The sequence below is a fragment of the Mesocricetus auratus genome, unplaced genomic scaffold (genome assembly GCF_017639785.1).
Source record: "Mesocricetus auratus isolate SY011 unplaced genomic scaffold, BCM_Maur_2.0 Super-Scaffold_100033, whole genome shotgun sequence".
In the NCBI taxonomy this organism is placed as follows: domain Eukaryota; kingdom Metazoa; phylum Chordata; class Mammalia; order Rodentia; family Cricetidae; genus Mesocricetus; species Mesocricetus auratus.
This window is the reverse complement of record NW_024429213.1, coordinates 4,990,744-5,010,080: the sequence shown is the minus strand read 5'-3', so window position 1 is coordinate 5,010,080 and position 19,337 is coordinate 4,990,744. Positions and strand designations below refer to the sequence as shown.

General features: G+C 41.1%; 1 protein-coding gene across 1 annotated transcript; it reads right to left on the bottom strand.

The window, feature by feature from the left end:
- Window positions 1-17,236: 17,236 nt before the first annotated feature.
- Window positions 17,237-19,114, bottom strand: LOC101824813 (pre-mRNA-processing factor 40 homolog A-like). Its single transcript, XM_040733663.1, is given in 3 exon segments — window positions 17,237-17,323; window positions 18,253-18,953; window positions 18,956-19,114. Coding segments are annotated over 3 exon segments (933 nt in total). The 5' UTR covers window positions 19,101-19,114.
- Between the last annotated feature and the right edge of the window lie 223 nt (window positions 19,115-19,337).

Here is a 19,337-nt window from a genome sequence, read left to right as displayed (position 1 = left end):
CCTTCATCCAATGGAAGCAGAAGCAGACACCCACAGCTAAACACTGAGCTGAACTCTGGAATCTAGTTGCAGAGAGGGAGGAGTGATGAGCAAAGTGGTCAAGACCAGGCTGGAGAAACCCACAGAAACAGCTGACCTGAACAAGGGGTTCCTCATGGACCCCAGACTGATAGCTGGGAAACCAGCATAGGACTATTCCAGACCTTGAACAAGGATGTCAGTTTGGAGGTCTGATTAATCTGTGGGGCCTCTAGCAGTGGATCAGTATTTATCCCTAGTACACAGATCGACTTTGGGAGTTCACTACACACAGAGGGATACTCTCAGCCCCCACACATGGGGGGTTCTAGGCTCTGCTCTAAATCATATGGCAGTCTTTGAAGATCTCCCATCTAAGGCCTCACCCTCTCTGGGGAGCAGAAAAGGAATAGAATAGGGGATTGGCGGGGGGGGGGTAGGGTAGAAGGGGAGGAAAGGGGAACTGGGAGTGACGTGTAAAAGAAGCTTGTTTCAAAAAGAAAAAATAGATTAAAAACATAAAGGCCAGGCGTTGGTGGGGCACGCCTTTAATCCCAGCACTCAGGGGGCAGAGATAAGTGGATCTCTGTGAGTTCGAGGCCATCCTGGTCTACAAAGCAAGATCCAGGACAGCCTCCAAAGCAATACAGAGGAACCCTGTCTCTAAAAGCCAAAAAAACAAAAACAAAAAACAAAAAACCATTAATAATCCAATTTATTGTGGCATTAGTGAAAAAAATCATTTGTTTTTGCTTTTGTAGCACTAAGGATTGGACTCATAACCTCATTCATGCTAAACAAGCAATCTCCCACTGAGCTACACCCCACAACAATTGGCTAATTAAGAAAATTGTTAGTGGGGCAATTGGATGGCTCAACCTACAATGGTCCAAACTGCCCAGCTTGATCACCTAAGTTCAGTCTCCTGGATCCACAAAAGGAGAGAACTCACTCCTTCAGGTTGTCCTCTGACTTCCACCTGTGAACTGCACACACACACACACACACACACACACAAGTACGCATGCACCCACGCAGGCACCCACACACCTGTGCGTGCAAATAAATAAATGAATAGATGTAAAAAATAATTTAAATGATACAAAGAATTGGAACAGACATTTTTCTTAAGAAAATAAACAAATGACCAATAACGACATAGGAAGCCTCACTACTATTAGTAATTAGAGAAATGAGAATCAAAACTACAGTATCACTTTAGATCCATGTAGATAGTTATAAAATGAAAAAAGGAAATTACAATGTTGATGAGGACACAGAGAAATTGGAGGTCACATGCATCACTGGTAGAAGTAAAAAGAATCATTTGGTTGTCCACTTAAAATTAAACACAAATTTAATGTATACACAAAAGCTAAAAACACATGGCTGCACAAAAGAATTATAGAGGAATGTTTTCAGCAGAATTTTTACTAACAGCTACAAAGTAGAAATAATGGAAATGTCTACCATTGACGAATGAGTAAACAGACTGTGGGGTATGTGCTCAGCAGGATGTTGTGCTGCTGGAGAGTGAAATGAATGGACTGCCACATACTGCAATGTACATGAATCTTGGAAACATTATGCCAAGTGAAAACAACCAGACACAAATGGCCAAATATTAGATAAAATATCTAGAATAGGCAAGTCCCACAGAAAACAAAAGATTAATGATGAACACTGGGGTTTGGGGAAAATAAGAAGTAGCCTGTGCCACTTTACTAAAGCAGCAGACTCCATAACAATATTCTAAAAATTTGTCCTTATACCCACAGATAAGTGTAGTTGTCACCCCTCATGAAGGAAACATCTCTTTGCGACAGATGGAGACCACTACAGATAGGAGAAAGTCCACCAGGCAGGCTTTAACCCTACACAAAGAACTACCGACAACTAAGGAATACTGATAACAGGGGAAATAGTCTTCCCCAGGGAAAACACACCAATTGGTTATCCAATATCAAAAATTCAGCTCTGAAAACATACATATAAGTAACACTACATGGTCTATGCTGTGTGTGCATCAGCAAAGAAAAAGAGGTCATAAATTTGAGGGGGAGTAAGGTGGATCCATGAAAGGATTTTGAGGGAAGAAAGAGAAGGGGAAAATGATACAATTATAATCTCAAAAAAGAAAATATATATTCAGAAATGATAGGGTGGCTCAGCGGGTACACGGCCTTGCTGCAAGTCTGAAGGCCCGAGTTTGACGACAGAAGGAGACAATCAAGTCCAATATGCTGTACACAATAAATAAATAAATGTAATTTGAAGTAGGAGTCTTTTTTGAAAAGTGGCTGCTAAAACATTTCTTTTAGATTTGATATAAATAATTCTTGACTAGATGGTGATCAAAGTATAATTTTATAACTTTTAAATAGCCACTGAATTGCGTTTTCATGGCATAAATACTTTTATTTCTTTCATTGAAGATAGACTTTTTTTCTCAAATGATATGCCCTGGTAATAGTTCCACTCCCTCTCCAACTCCCAGCTCCCCTCACACCTCCACTCCCGTATGGATCCACTCCCTTTCTGTCTTATTAAAAAACACTCAGGCTTCTAAGGGATGATAATAAAATATAAGATAAAACAAAAGGTAACACATCAGAATGACACAAAACCAACAGAAGGAGCCCACGCAAAAGCACAAGAATCAGAGCTCCACTTGATTACACACCCAGGAATCCCAGTAAAACACCCTGAAAAGGAAGCTATAATATATATGTAGAGGACCTGGTGCAGACGCATGCAGGCTCTGTATATGCTGCTTCAGTTTCTGTGGGTTTATATGAGGATTGATTGTGTTCATTTAGAGGGCCTATCCTGGTGTCCTCCATTCCCTCTGGATCTAACACTCTTTCTTCCTTCTCTTCTATGAGGTTCTCTGAGCCTCAAGAGGAGGCATCCCATTTGGGGCTGAGAGTTCCAAGGTCTTGCACTCTCTGTATAATGTCTGGTTGTGGGTCTCCGTATTTGTTGTCATCTGCTGCAGGAGATGATGGCTGAACAGGTCCCTGATCATATCTTTGTTTCTGGGTCTAGGTTACCTTACCCAGGATGATTTTTTCTAGTTCCCTCCATTTACCTGCAAATTTCATTTTTTAACAACTGAGTAACACCCCATAATGTAAATTTACTTCATTTTCTTTATCCATTATGCTGTCGAAGGACTTCTAGTTGTTTCCAGCTTCTGGTTACTATGCATAGAGAAGCAATGAACATGATTATGGTAGGATGAGACATCCTTTGAGTATAAGCCCAAGATGGTATAGCTGGGTCTTGAGGTATATCTATTCTCATCTTCCCGAGGAACCACCACACTGGTTTCCATAGGGAATGTAAAAGTTTCCACTCCTGCCAGCAATGTACGAGCATTCACCTTACTCACATTCTTTCCTGCATGAGCAGCCTCTTGTGTTATTGATATTAGCTGTTCTATAAGTATAAGATGAGAAAGTAATTTTGATTTACATTCCCCTAAGGGTAAGGATGTTGGAGATTTCTGTAAGTGTTTCTCAGGCATCTTAATTTACTCTTTTGAGAATTCCCTGTCAATACCTGTATCTCATCTTTCAATTGAATTGATTTCTTGATATCTAGTTTCTTGAGTTCTTTATAGATTTTGAATATTAGTCCTCTATTGAATGTGGAATTGGTAAAAAAAATATTTTCCCATTCTGTAGACTCCCACTTTGTCAAAATGATGGTGTCCTTTGCCTTGCAGAAGCTTCTCAGCTTCATGAGGTCCCATTTGTTAATTGTTGATCTTAGTGCCTGAGCTAACAGCGTTCAGCAGTTCTCTTCATGTTCCCATGAGTTCCAGGCTATTCCCCACTTTCTCTTCTACCAGGTTCAGTGTGTCTGGTTTTATGTTGAGGTCTTTGATCCACCTGGACCTGTGTTTTGTGCAGGATGATAGATACAGATCTATTTGCATTCTTCTACATGCAGCCATCCAGCTTGACCAGCACTATTTTATGAAGATGCCTTCATGTTTTTCAGCGTGTATTTCTGGCATCTTTATCAAAAATCAGGTGTCCACAGGTAGATGGATTTATGTTTGAGGCTTCAATTTGATTCCAATGATCAACATGTCTGTTTTGTGTAAATGCATGCACTTTCTAATTCTATAACTTTGTAGTACAGCTTGAAATCAGGGATGGTGATACCTCCTGCTGTTCTATTATTGTTCAGAACTGTTTTGGGATTTTTGTGTTTCCTTGTGAAGCTGGAAATTGTCCTTTCAAGGTCTGTGAAGAATTGTGTTGGAATTTTGATGGGGATTGCATTGGATCTATAGATTACTTTTGGTAGAATGGCCATTTTCACTATGCTATGACTACTGATCCACACCCATGGAAGATATTTACATCTTCTGAAATCTTTTTCCATTTCTTTCTTCAGTGACTTGAATTTTTTATTTTAATTTTAAATAGCTTGTTTTACATGTCAATCCCAGTTCCCTCTCCCTCCCCTCCTCCTGCATCCCCCCATGATCCCACCCTATTGCCAATTCCTTCTGCATAGGGGATATCTAGAGTCTATCATTTCACTCAGGGTAGGGTCCAGGCACTTCCCTAAGAGTCCAGGCAAAGAGAGCAACCCTCTTTGTGTTATGGACTGTTAGTATTCGAGGGATAAACACTGATCCACTGCTGAGGACCCCATAGGTACCCAGGCCTCCACATTGACTCTCACATTCAGGGGGTCTGGATCGGTCCCATGCTGGCCTCCCAGCTATCGGTCTGGGGTTCAAGAGCTCTCCCCTGTTCAGATCAGCTGTCTCTGCTGGTTTTGCCAGCCCATTCTTTGCCAGTTTGCTCATCGCTCCTCTCTCTCTGTCACTGGGTTCCTTGGGTTCTGTTCAGTATTTAACTGTGGGTGTTTGCCTCTGCTTCCATCAGTCACTGGATGAAGGCTCCAGGATGGTTATAGACATCAAGTTCACTATCAGGAATGGTCATTCTAGGTGGTCTCTACACTATTGCTTAGCTTGCCAGTTGGTGTCATCCGTTTAGATCACTAGAGGTCACAATGGTGCCTGATCTGTCTTCTAACCTATGATTCTGATTTTTATCATACAAGTCTTTGGCTTGGATTCTGCTTGCAAGTTGTCTTTGTTTGTTTTGCCTTTTGAGTATTTTTGCATCTATGTTCATCAGGGAATTTGGTCTGCAGCTCTCTTTCTTTGTTGAGTCTTTATGTGGTTTGGGAATCAGAGTAATTGTGGCTTCATAAAATGAACTGGACAATGTTCTGTTTCTTTTTTCTAGAATAATTTGAGGGATATTGGCAATAACGCTTCTTTGAAAAACTGATAGAATTTGGCACTAAAACCTTTTGGCCCTGGGATAGTTTTCTGGGAGACTTAATGACTGCTTCTTTTTCACTTGGGGTTATAGGTCTATTTACATTGCTTATCTGATCTTGATTTAACTCTGGTAAGTGATACCACTTGAGAAAATTATCTATTTTAGAGTTTCCAATTTGGAGGTGTACAGGTTTTTAAAGTATATCCTTACTATTGTCTCGATTTCCTTGGTGTCTATAGTTATGTCCCCCAATTCTTTCTGATTTTACCTTGGATGGCCTCTCTCTCTCTCTCTCTCTCTCTCTCTCTCTCTCTCTCTCTCTCTCTCTCTCTCTCTCTCTCTCTGTGTGTGTGTGTGTGTGTGTGTGTGTGTGTGTCTTCTCTCTCGCTCTCTTTCTCCCCTCTGTCTGCTTTTTAGTTAATTTGAATAGGATTTGTCAATCTTATTGATTTTCTCTAAGAACCATCTGTTTCATTGATTCTTTGTATCATTATTTTTTGTTCCTGTTTTATTGATTTCAGCCCTGAATTTGAGTATTTCTTGCATTTTGTTCCTTTTGGGTGTGATTTATTTTATTCTAGATCTTTTAGGTGTGCAGTTTATTTGCTAGTTTGAGATCTCTTTAATTTTTTTCATGTAGGCACTTGATGCTATGTATTTACCTCTTGGAGCAGTCTTTATTGTGTTTACATTTGGGTATATTATGTATTTATTTTGATTCAGTTCTAGGAAGTTTTTAATTTCTTTCCTGATTTCTTTTGTGAAACAGTTTTCATTCTGTAGAGAATTGTTCAGTTTCCATTAGATTGTAGGCTCTCTGTTGTTTCTGTTGTTATTGTTAATAGCCAGCTTTAATCTGTGGTGGTCAAATAGGATGCAGGGAGTTATTTTGATTTTCATGTCTCTATTGAGGCTTGCTTTGTGTCTGAATATGTGGTCAATTTTGGAGAAAGTTCCATGAGGTGCTGAGAAGAAGATATATCCTTTTGTGTTTTGGGTGAAATGTCTGTAAATATCTGTTAGGTCCACTTGGTTTATAACTTCAGTTAGTCCAGCATTTCTATATTTAGGGTTTTTTTTCCTATGGATGGCCTAACTGTTCATGAAAGTAGGGTATTGTATTCTCCTACTGTCAGTGTGTGAGGGGCAATATGTGATTTAAACTGTAGTAGTGTTTCTTTTTTTTCCTTTTCAAAATTTAAATTAGAAACAATTTTGCTTCACATGACAATCGCATCTCCCTCTCTGTCCCTTCCTCTCCTACCTCCCCCCACAAGGCCCTGCAGTCCCCCACCCAATCCCCACTCAGATCCCCAGGGTGGGTGAGTCCCTTCATGGAGGATCTCTAGAGTCTGTCATTTCATCCAGGGCAGAGCCTAGGTCCTCCCCCAAGAGTCCAGGCTGAGAGAGCATCCATCGTTGTGGGATGAACAGCCAAAGTTCATTTGTATGCCAGGGCTAAATACTACCCAAGGCCCCATAGATTACCTAGGCCTCCTCACTGACACCCACATTTAGGGGGTCTGGATCAGTCTCATGCTATCCTTCCAGCCATCAGTCTGGGATCCAAGAGCTCCTCCTTGTTCAGGTCAGCTGTTTCTGTGGGTTAAACCAGTCTAGTCTTAATTCCTTTGCTCATCAGTCCTCCCTTTCTGTCACTGGATTCCAGGAGTTCAGTTCAGTTCCATTAGTCCCTGGGGGAAGTTTCTGTTTTCCAGACTCTCTGGCAGTGGGATTGTATACTAGCACTCCCCTGCTTCATGTCTAAAATCCATATATGAGTGAGTATGTACCATGTTTCTCTTTTTGTAACTGGGTTACCTCACTCAGGATGGTTTCTTCTAATGCCATCCATGTGCCTGCAAATTTCAAGTTTCCATTTTTTCACTGAGTAATACTCCATTGTGTAAATGTACCACATTTTCTCTATCCACTCTTCAGTTGAGGGGCATCTAGGTTGCTTCCAGGGTCTGGCTATTACAAATAATGCTGTTATGAACATAGTAGAACAGATGTCCTTGTTGTATGAATGCACATCTTTTGGGTATATGCCTAAGAGTGGAATTGCTGGGTCTTGTGGAAGACTGATTCCCATTTTCCTGAGGAATCTCCATACTGATTTCCAAAGTGGATGAATGAGTTTGCACTCCCACCAGAAGTGGAGGAGTGTTCCCCTTTCCTCACATCCTCTCCAGCATAAACTGTCATTGGTGTTTTTGGTTTTAGCCATTCTGACATGAGTAAGTTGGTATCTCAGAGTTATTATGATTTGCATTTCCCTAATGGCTAAGGATGTTGAGCACTTTCTTAAGTGTCTCTCAGCCATTTTAGACTCCTCTATTAAGAATTCTCTATTTAGTTCTGTAGCCCAGTTTTTTAATTGAATCCTTTGGTGTTTTGGAGACTTGCTTCCATTAATCCAGCCCTACAGAAAGTTCTGGAAGGAAAACACCAACCCAAGGAAGCTAACTACAACCAGAAAAACATAAGCAATAGCACTTTACCAACAGCAAAAAGAAAAAATGGGTGAAAACCCACACACAATTCCACCACCAACAACAACTCCAAAACAAACAAAAATAAGCAATCGATGACCATTAATATCCCCATAAAAAGATACAGGCTAACAGAATAGATTCAAAGACAGAATCCATCCTTCTACTGCACACAAGAAACACACCTCAACTTCAAAGACAGACATTACCTCAGAGTTAAGGATTGGGAAAAGATTTTCCAATCAAATGAACCCAAGAAACATTCATGTTCGTAAAAGAAACATTACTAAAACTCAAATCACATATAAAGCCCCACACACTTATAGTGAGATACTTCCACACCCCACTCTTACCACTAGACAGGACTACCAGACAGAAACTTAACAAAGAAACAAAGGAATTAATAGAAGTTATGACCCAATTGGGATTAGCAGACATCTATAGAACATTCCATCCAAATAAAAAATCAAGAACATACAAGCAATTTAAATAGACCTATAACGCCTAAGGATATAGAAGCAGTCATCAAAAGTTTCCCAACCAAAAAAAAAAAATTTCAGGACCAGATGGCCTCAGTGCAGAATTCTAGCAGAAATTCAAAGAACAGCTTATACCAATTCTCCTCAAAGTTTTCCTCGCAATAGAATCAGAAGGGTATTTGCCAAACTCTCTTTACAAGGCTTCAATAACCTTGATACCCAAGCCACACAAAGGCAAAACAAAGAAAGAAAACTTCAGACCAATATCCCTCATGAATATTGATGCAAAGATACTCAATAAAATACTGGCTGGATTAATGGATATGTATTGTTTAAATCTGGTTTTATCATGGAATATCTTGTTTTCTATCATGATTGAAAGCTTTGCTGGGTATAGCAGTCTGGGCTGACTTCCATGGTCTCATAGTGTTGGTAGAATATCTATCCAGGACCTTCTTGCTTTCAGAGTTTCCATAGAGAAGTCAGGTGTAATTCTGATAGGTCTGCCTTTTTATGTTACTTGGCCTTTTTCCTTAGCTGCTCTTAACATTCTTTCTTTATTCTGTATATTTGGGGTCTTGATTATTATGTGGCGAGGGGACTTTTTTGTGGTCCACTCTATTTGGTGTTCTGTAAGCTTCTTGTACCTTCATTGGCATGTCTTTCTTTAGGTTGGGAAAGTTTTATTGTATGATTTTGTTGAATATGTTTTCTGCCCCTTTGAGGTGGTTTTCTTCTTCTTCTATACCTATTATTTTTAGGTTTGGTCTTTTCACGGAGTCCCATATTTTCTGAATATTTTGTGTTAAGGATTTGTTGGACTTAAGATTTGCTTTGGTCGATGAATCTATTTCCCCTAGTGTATCTTCAACACCTGAGATTCTGTCTTCCACCTCTTGTATTCTGTTGGTTATGCTTGCATCTGTAGTACCTGACTTCCCAGTTTTTCTGTTTCCAGCATTCCTTCAGACGGTGTTTTTTATTGTCTCTATTTCAGCTTTCAACCCTTGCACTATTTGAATTGTTTCTTGCAATTTTTGCTTTGTCTTTTCCTCCCGTTCTTGCATTTGTTGGATTTTTTTGGTTTGTTTTGTCTTCCATTTCTTGCATTTTGGGTTGTTTTTCTTCCATTTCTTTAAGGGATTTTCTCATATCTTCTTTGAGGGCCTCTATCATTTTCATGAAGTTTTTTTAGGTCATTCTCTTCTGCTCCATCTGCATTGGGGTGTTCCGGTCTTGCTGGTGTAGTCTCTAGACTCTGCCGGTGTCATATTGGTTTTTTTGTTGATCGGTGTGTTTTATATTGTCTCCTTCCCATCATTTCTTCCAGTGGGTACAGAAGGAGTCTCTTCCTCTCCTGGTGGGTATGTGACCACGGTTCCTTTCTGGTGGGTGTGAGCAGGTTCAATACTCTGGTAACTTTCCTCTTGTGTGGATAGAGGTGGTTCTAGTTCCAGGGCCTTGGCAATCTTTGTGTAGGCTGGACCCTGTCAGGATGGGATCGACAGTGTGCAGTCCCCAGGTCTCCAGTGGTTCTGCTCAGGAGAAGGAGACTTGGAAGCTGGCAGTCTATGGGAGGGAGGGCTGACTCCTACCAAGATGGGAGCTCCAGTGTTGCCTTGGCTAGTTGTTCTCAGATCACCAGAAGGCAGGCTGTAAACAGGCCCAGGCTTACCTATCCCCATGGGTGGAGAAAGGGACTATGGTGCTGGGAGTCTCTGTGCAGGATGAATCCCGTTGGGATGGGATCCACAGTGAGTAGTGTTTCTTTTACAAACTTGGGTGCCCTTGCACTTGGGGCATAGATGTTAAGAATTGCAATGTCCCCTTGGTGGATTTGTTCCTTTGATGAATATGTACTTTCCTTCCAAATCTCTTCTGATTAGTTTTGGATCTAAGTCTAATTTGTCATATATTCGTATGGCTATACCAGCTTGCCTCTAAGGTCAATTTTCTTGGAATACCTTGTTCCAACATTTTACCCTCAGGTAATGTCTATCCTGGATGCTGGGGTGTGTTGCCTGGATGCAGCAGAAGGACGGTTCCTGTTTTTTGTATTCATTTTATTAGTCTGTGTCTTTTTGTATGCATTGAGACTGTTAAATGTTGAAAGACAATAATGAGCAGTGCTTGTTGATTACTATTATTTTGGGGTTTTTTGGTGTGTGTGTGTGTGTATGTATGTATGTATGTGTGTTTCCCAACTTTTGATTTGCTGCTCTGGGATTATTTACTGCCTTTGTTTACTTGGGTGTGGTTAACCTCCTTGGGTAGTTTACCTTCTACCACCTTTTGTAGGGCTAGATTTGTAGATAGATTTTTACTTACATTTGGTTTTATCATGGAATGATTTTTTTTCTATCTACAGCACTGGTTCTCAACTGCCCTAATGCTGTGACCCTTTAATACAGTTCCTCGTGTTGTGGTGACCCCCAACACAAAATTATTTTTGGTGCTACTCTGTAACTCTAATTTTGCTACTGTTATGAATCGAAATGTCAATAGTAGATATTCAGGATATCTGATATACAACCCCTATGAAAGGGTTGTTTGACCTTCAAGAGGGTCATGAACCACAGATTGAGAATCACTGCTCTATTCTTATTATTCTTAGATTTTTGTCTTTTCATTGTAGTACAAATAATATAAACCCAAAGACTGATATTTGGATTCAAGCTAAAGATCAGAGAAGCAAAGCAGCCAAGCCACCGGAGAGCTCTTAACCTCTACCAAGGCTGGGGATACCCTGTCCTCAACATGGTTGGAAACTAATTGCCAAAGACTGAATGCCTAATGCTAGCTCTGAGACCCTACTCTTTTTTTTATGAAGCGGTTGGCCTGCAAAGCAGGAAATGTCAAGCTGCCCATCTGCATTGGTAGTCTTTCAGTCATTTTTCTGTGTCCTGCAGAAAGTCTCGTAGACTCTTCCATGAATCAGGAACCCTGAAAGACTGTTTGAGTTCAGCAGTCATTTTCCTATGGGTCCTACATATCCAGATTATACAGCAACAGTCAAACAGTCTAGGCTAGAGCAGTTTCTTGCCCAAATGGCTAATCTTGCCATGTTGAAAGCAAACACCATAACGAGTTTTTTCGATGCCCATCTTCCTCTCAGACGTAATTGGTGCTGCCAAGAGCAGACATTTCTCATTGTCAAGAAAAACCCTAAACCATTTTAAATGCCATTTTCTGAAGGTCTTTGAAAGGTTTGAAGACAATCTATCTCAAATATATTTCTGTATATCTAGAAAACCTAACTTACCTAACTATAAGTTCTGACTTTTATAAGTAACTATCTATAATCTGTATTTAATTATGCATTACGTTTTAAAAGATTAGTGTAAACACAATACTTAATCAAGAGGAGAAATATACATATCACAAAATTGACCTTGAATTTGTATTAATAAATGGAAAACCATACCAATACAAAGTACTCATTTCCATACCATAATCCCCTTTTTCCTTTAAAAAGAGATTGGTTATGATGATTAACCAATTATAAGCAACTCCATTCAAATGAAAACAAAGATTTATAAACAATATGGGGATTTGGACATCGCTCATTCCAAACTGCTTCGTGCTGGATGGGGGCGCTGTTCATACCATGGGGTTCATGACAAAACTCAGAAAGCTGTATAAGTCCTTATTTTCGTGGTCTGTAAAGCTGTATCATCTTAGCTGTTTTAGATGTTGTATCACTTGGGCCATTGCTTCTGGGGGTCTTGGTTCATCAAACCACAGAGGCCTGGAAGGAATCCTCAGCTTTTCATTTTCTGTAGAAACATAAACAAAAACTCTTTTCCAAAGTAACATATTCTTATACTTAAATTTTGAAGTCAAGGCATTTTCAAAAGATATAAGTTGAATTAATTCAGTAGCATTTATAATCAAGTATATTTTAGTAGTTGTTCCTTCCTTAGCAATCAAAAAACTGAAAAACACAATAGCATACAGTATCCAGACTCTCTGTGTATTTTCCATCTTTACGTGGCTTATTTATTTACTTATCTATTATTATTACTGTATTTCTTTTACTTTTATTTCTTTATTTCTTTATTTGTTTCTCTGAGACAGGGTTTCTCTGGAAATCCACTTGCCTCTACAGCAAATCCTACTGGCGTGCACCACCATAGCCAGCTTCTCCATTTATTTACCACTATGCCCTTTCTTTTTCTCTCTCAAGCCTACGTATATTTTTAAACACATTGTAAACCTTTAGAGGTTTTTCTTCATCCAAGTCTGACTTTACTGTAAATCTCTATGTTTTTCTGGCCACGTGTGTTAGTCTTATCTGTTAAAACCGCGGCCGTTTAAACTGCAGTTTTTCTGAGATGGCGGGTGTAAGCGTGACTCCAGCTCACTGTCTCAGTCTATGCTGAGATCCAGCAAAAGCTGTCGGCTTGGAGATGTGGTCACTGCCACTTCCAGCTGTACGTACACACCTTTCAATAGTTAGCACAGCCTCTTAAAAGAACCTTGTCGGGTTTTTTTGTTGTTGTTGTTGTTGGTTTTTTTTGTTTTGTTTTGTTTTTGCTTATACTGAGTCAGGAAGACTCCCTTAAGCGAGCTGCATGAGTCTCTGCTTGTCCCTAGCAAAACAGAGCTCACCTGAGAAAATGCTGGTACCAAAAACCCATGCTTTTCTCCATTCTTTTGTTTCTAAAACTCCTTTAAAGCTTTTGTCATTCTACGTGGAAATTCAATCCCGCTCCTGACAACCATTTGTAGAGAGAAGCCTTTTCCTTGCCACCGCTTGGTTTTACCCCACCAGTCCCCTGGGCTCTGCCACGTTGTAGTCCCCAAATAACACACAAGACGCTGTATTAATTATGAAGCTATTGGTCTTGCTTGTTTCTTACTGGCTAGCTCTGACTTAAGTATTTTTCCCATAATTGTTAATCTAGTATTTCTCTTACTGGAGAAGTTTCTGGGCTTCTTATCCCTATGGCAGTTACATCTTGACTTGAGAGACCCTACTCTTGTCTTATATACCTCTCTAGTACTGGGATTAAAGGCATGAACTCTGTTTCCCTTTTAACGTGATTCAATCTCATGTAGCTATGAGTGGCCTTGAACTCACAAAGATTCATCTGCACCTGTCTTCTGAGTCTTGGTATTAAAGTTGTGTTCCACCACTGACTGGCCTCTTTGGTTGTGGGTAGCTTTGCATTTTCATCTCCAGGCAAGTTTCATTAAATCATAAATAATATAACACCACATTTCATAGAATCCCACATTTTCGGGAGGTTTTGCAGCAGGAAAATATTTAGATATAACATTTTCTTTGACATTATCCACCTTCAATGCCTCAGATTCTCTCTTCCATCTCTTGTATTTTACTAGTGATCTTTCCTGTATGGTTCCTGCTCAGATTTCCCTCACTTTGGGTTTACTTTATTGATTCTATTTCAACTTCCTTCCATTGTTTGTGTTTTCATAGATTTTAAAGGGATTTATTCGTTTCTTTTTATGGACTTCTACAATATGCATAAAGATTATTTTAAGGTCTTTTTCCTGTGCTTCAGCTATGCTGTGATTCTCAGTGCCTGCTATAGTAGGGTTGCTGGGCTCAAGTGGAGATATATTGGCCTATCTGTTATTGGTTGTACTTTGTGCTGGCATGTAGACATCTGGGATTTCAAGGATTGTAACTCTAGGTCTTGTCTTTTTTGGTGGGTGTTTTGTTCCTTGGTTTCTGTTGCCCTCTCTGGTTCTTAGGAGAGTGGTGGTTCTGTGTTATCTGGCAGGAAATTCTTCTCGGGTCCTGAAAGGTGTGGCCACTGGGGATTCCAGGTAAAATGTGTTTCTGCGTATTGAGAGCTGACACTCAGGAATAAGGATGGACTAGGAGAGAGGTTTGAGGGGGTCCACAGGAAGGAGGAATGCAAGGTGTTCCACCAAGATCGCTTAGTCCCGTGTCCCAAGGGCCGGAGACTGTGGAGAGGCCACAGCAGAAGGTCATCTACAGAGTTGTACGATAGAACGGGTGACTGGAGTTGGAGTAATAGAGGTAACAGTGAAGAGCTTCAGTTAGTCTACCTGCTTCCCTGGCCTGGGTAGGTTGTAAGTTCCAAGGGAATGCCTGCTGGATTTGGGAGGTGAGATAAAGTCGAGTGAGACAAAGGACGTTTGGAGGGGAAGATCTGTCTGTTCCACTAGAGATGGGCATGGGGGAGAGGAGGAGGATGCAGAAGATGCAGCTGCAGAGCTGAGGGTGAGACTGGGGGACTGGCTTTGGGAGAGTGGAGTAAGAGGTGAAGAGCTGCACTGCAGTTAGCCTACCTGCTTCCCTGGCCTGAGTGGGCTGTGAGTTCTCAGGAAGCACCTGCTGGAGTTGGAAGCTGGGATAAAGCAAAGAGTAGGTGGTAGGGGATTGAGAAGGGAAGAGCTGTGTGCTCCACTGGAGATGGGCATGGGGGAGAAGATGCAACAGTGGTCTGTTGCAGAGCTGTAGATGAGACTGTGGAATTGGATTGGGAGGTGCTGAAGGAGACTTGAAAGATCCTCTTTCCTGGCCAGAGTGCCACTGAATTATTTACTTTAAAAGTTGAACCTCATTGTATGTGAACTATATCTCACCTAATACTAGTTGGCCTTGGTTTCTGTTGCTGTGATAAGCACTATGATCAAAAGCAACTTTGGGACAAAGAGTTTATTTTACGTTTTGCAGTCAGTCCATCATGAGGGGAATTCAGGGAAGGATCTTGAGGTAGGACCTAACGCAGAAGCTGTGTAGGAACACTGCTTACTCTCTTGCTCCCTGTGTATTTCTCATTCTACTTTTTTTGTATCACCCAGTCTCACCTGCCCAGAAATGACACCACCTGCAACGGCCTAGGCCCTTTTGTATCAAGAACCCATCTAAAAATAATGCTGCATGCTCTTGCCTACAGTCCAATCTGAAGGAGGCATTTCCTCAGTTGAGGTTCCCTCTTTTCAGATGACACTAGCTTGTGTCAAGTTGACAAAAATTTAAAAATCGCAAGCAAACACATTAGAAAACATTTTCAAGTAATTAAAATGAAACAAAATTAAGAATTCCTCTTTTTTTCAGGAATGGGCAAGGTGGAGTATACCTTTAATCCCAGAACTTGCAAGACAGAGGCAGGCAGATTACAGAGAGTTTGACATCATATTATGTATGTCATGAACTCCAGGGCAACCTGTGGTTGGATATTCACCACAGAAGTTTGCTCGGATATGGCTGTAAGCCAGCAGAAAAGTCTTTATTAACCAGCCAGCAACTGCACTGAATCTTTGGGATTCCAATGTAGCCCTGAGGCTTTCTCGGGATGAGTTTTTTAGAACAAAACCCATGTTCTGGACTGACATACTTTAGTTAACAAGAGTGGTTAGCCAGAATCATTAATACAGAAGCTAAAAAGCAAGGTTGGTAAATTTTGAAACTTTCACACAACTATATGGACTTTGACAGATTAGGTCTTTGTTTTCATTTTTGGCAGTTGGTACTGTCTATGCCCTGAGTTTTACAGGCTGAGTGGCACTTCTATAATGGAGTCAATTGTGCTAAGGTCTGGGGGCCCACTAAGAGGTTTAGAGCCCAGCTACATTCCTTTCTGATCTCAGTGAATGAGTCAAATCAAGGACTCATCCTGTTTTTAGTTTAAGGTATAGGGCCTTGTTGCTAATCCAATTAGAATGAAAATTAAAGGTCCAGTCAGTGCTGATAGCAGAGTATTTAGCCATTGAGGACCAAGAGAACAGAGACTGGTACCAATATTTTCCTAACCATGGCATGATTTTTTTTTAAATTTCTGATCAATAGAAACATGTTTCTCCCAAAGCCATATACAGTTTTCCTTTATCTCATGAAAAGACTAAACTGAGCCTTTCCAATTTTGTAAGACTATTTCTGCAAGGAAATCTAACTGTTGTTTTAATATAGGAATGGAAACTTTAAATAACTCCAGGTCCTGATCAACCTGTCTACTTAGTTTGGAAAGCATTAGAAGAGGCACATTTAGTCAAACTATCGGTACATGCCCACCAAGTAGTTTCTGGGGCTCAGTAATATTACTATTATGCAGATAAATTAACCCATAAGTCAGAATAGAATAACAGGCATCAGAATAAGGGGAAGTCACTAGGTTAAGTCCTCTAATATTAATTTGGGCTGCAACCAGTCATGGTGAATTTTGTCAGTCAATGGACTGACAGTCTGGTTAGTTCCTATCCTTTGTAGTACCTGGAGAGGGGAAGGGGTGGCAGGTGTCTAAACATAACCAGCAATCCTGACTGATTTCTGGCTGGGAATGTTTAACTCTATCCCCAGTGTCCCTTCTTGTGGCATAGAGTCTGATTCCCCTAGGTGTTTCCTGTTTCCCAAAAGCCAGAATATTTTTAAAGGAATTCTTTTAGGACATTTCAGCTTCATAAGCCCAGTTTTTGCCATAGAAACTCCCTTGATTCTGGCAACTAGGGGGTTCACCCATATATACTTCATATTCCTATCTCAAAAGATAAACCCCCATATCTTTTTCTTTCTCTAGTTCAACCAGACATTTAAAGGGGGCATCAGTGAGCAAAGGTCAAGATGAATATGGGTTGCTGTTCTGTAGTCACATCAGCTAAATAGGTTCCCTGTTATCTGTATGCCTTAGTTCCCAGGTCCAGGCCTGAGGGCCATGGGAGTTGAACCCTGTATTCATACCAAACACAAGTCTTAGTAGGAACTAGAGGAGCATGGAGTGTAAGGGTCCCAGATCCAATTAAAACTTAGTTTCAGTGGGTTTATAATCTTGAGGCTGTCCATTTGGCAACAGCATCTGTGACTTCTGTTTTCTTGAACTTAGTGTTGTGGATCCATGGTGTGATGTCAGCTACCTTCATCATAGTAGGAGACAATCACCTTGTAGGGTCCTTCACAAGTTAGTTCCAGTGCCACTGTGGCAACTTGCTTGACTCAGACATTATCACTGGACGTGAACAAAGAGAAACTGTTGGTGGACACATAGGTCAGCTGGATCTCCCAAATAGTCCAATGAATAGCCTATATAGAGAAATGGAGGGCCTGTAGTGACTTGAGAATGTGCCGTGCCTGCTGCGCAGCCTGTATCTGAGAATGTGGCGAGGGTGTCGGGATTGATGACACAGAGACCCAAAGGCTCCTCAAGAAAGCTCTCTTTTATTCCTATTCTGGCTGGTTATTATATACCCTGACACCAGAGGTGGAGATGGGTGGGTCTGAAGAGGTGGATAGTCTTTGGAAAAGGTCGAGGTCAGGGCAGTTCCCGTGGGCCAGCCCTTTTCAGGAACTTATTGCCCCGGGCATTGTATAGTTTTTAATAAACATGTTTTTAGTAAACATTGTCTTACAGCTGCCTACTCCCAGGCTGATGGGGAAGTGGGTCTCTGAACAAGGTCTGGTGTTCCCACAATTCCCCCTTTTTTATTTTCTAATGAGTCACTCCTGGCTTAGGTCAAGTAGGGTCACTCTCCCTTGCCCGTCTTCGGGGGACCTTGAACCCCTGTCTTAGGTGGGAGGGGTCTTCCCCACAGGTTGTCCGTCAACGGAAGAACCTCATCCTTAAATCATCTGTAACCAAACTTCATGGCTATCAGGATTGCCATGGGCTAAGCTAAGCAATACTTGGCTACAGATCTCTTGCCTCTGGAACAAGGCACGTTTGAGCTCGGCATAAAGCCAGAATGCCTACCGCCACTGCCATCATTTCCAGGACCTCCATTGGCATAGCGCCCCTCCATCACCATACCCATCACCAGATCTGGGCCATAACATTCTACCAGCCTTCCTCTGTTACAAGGGTAACCCGCATGTGATTTACATTTACAATTTGATGGTCAAAACAGTGATAAAGTTTACAGTCGTTCTAAGATCTGCTCAGGAAAGCATTTAGAAAGTGCACTTGCACAGATACATTGGGCACAATCATTGATGTTACACATGTAACATATTACTGTATTTTCATTATCTACAACAGTAGCAACAATGGAAGTAACTTCAGGCTCAGGAGCAACGGGAACACTTCCCACAGTATTAGTAGTGGAAGTATTGGCATTAGCAGCTGCTGCGGTAGCTGCAGCAGCTGCAACAACAGCAGCCGCTGCTTCTACCGCAGCCATGGTGCTCATAGTGGTAGGAATTTCTGTTGCAGGAACTGGGGCTGTTGATGCTGTAGTACATTCTTCTTTCTTGCTGCTTTCCTCAGCTTTGATCATAACATGCAGGTTTGATTTTGTAATAAGACCTCCAGCAACAATGGTATTCTGGTATCCTTCAAGATCCTCAAGTTCCTTGGGTTTGGCCCAGCGGGACTCTTTCGTTTGAGAATTATAGTAATAAGGCTTCCCAGAATCAGATTTGTACTCTTTCCATGGGCATTTAGACAAGAGTTGCTCAGCAGGGGTTTTAAGATCATCTGGTTTTTCCCAGGTAGACTGTTTTGTTTCAGTATTGTAATAGTAAGTCCTTCCATCAGGTGATTTATGTTCGGTCCACACTGATTTTGCACCAGATGCTGCACCTGCTGCTACATCCATACTATTTACTCCAGGCGGTAAGGCAGGTTGCATGGACGCCTGAGACATATGAAACATCATCATTCCTGACATTACTGAAGACATCATTCTAGGCATTTGTCCCATTGGAGGCCCCCCATAGGGGGCATCATCTGTGGCATCATTCCATGAGGTACAGGAGGCATGTTTGCTCTCTGACCCATTGGGTGCATTCCCATTGGTGCATAATGCATGCCAGGATGCCCCATCATGAGGCCTCCACGCTCGGCTTCAGTCCCCGGCCTCATTGTCGGGCTCAGACTCATTAGCAATCTTGACTATAGCTAAATTGGGACCTCTGAAAATTAAATTCAATGAAATTCTGGTGCCAAAGTTGTTAGGTATTTTAAGTAGCATACAATGGTGGACTAATCTCAAACAAGCGATTTGATTACTTAACATTTTCTCAAAGATAATGATCTTTTTCACAAAGTCATGTCTTATTTCACAACAGAAAATGACATGGCAGTGAGAAGTTCGGAACA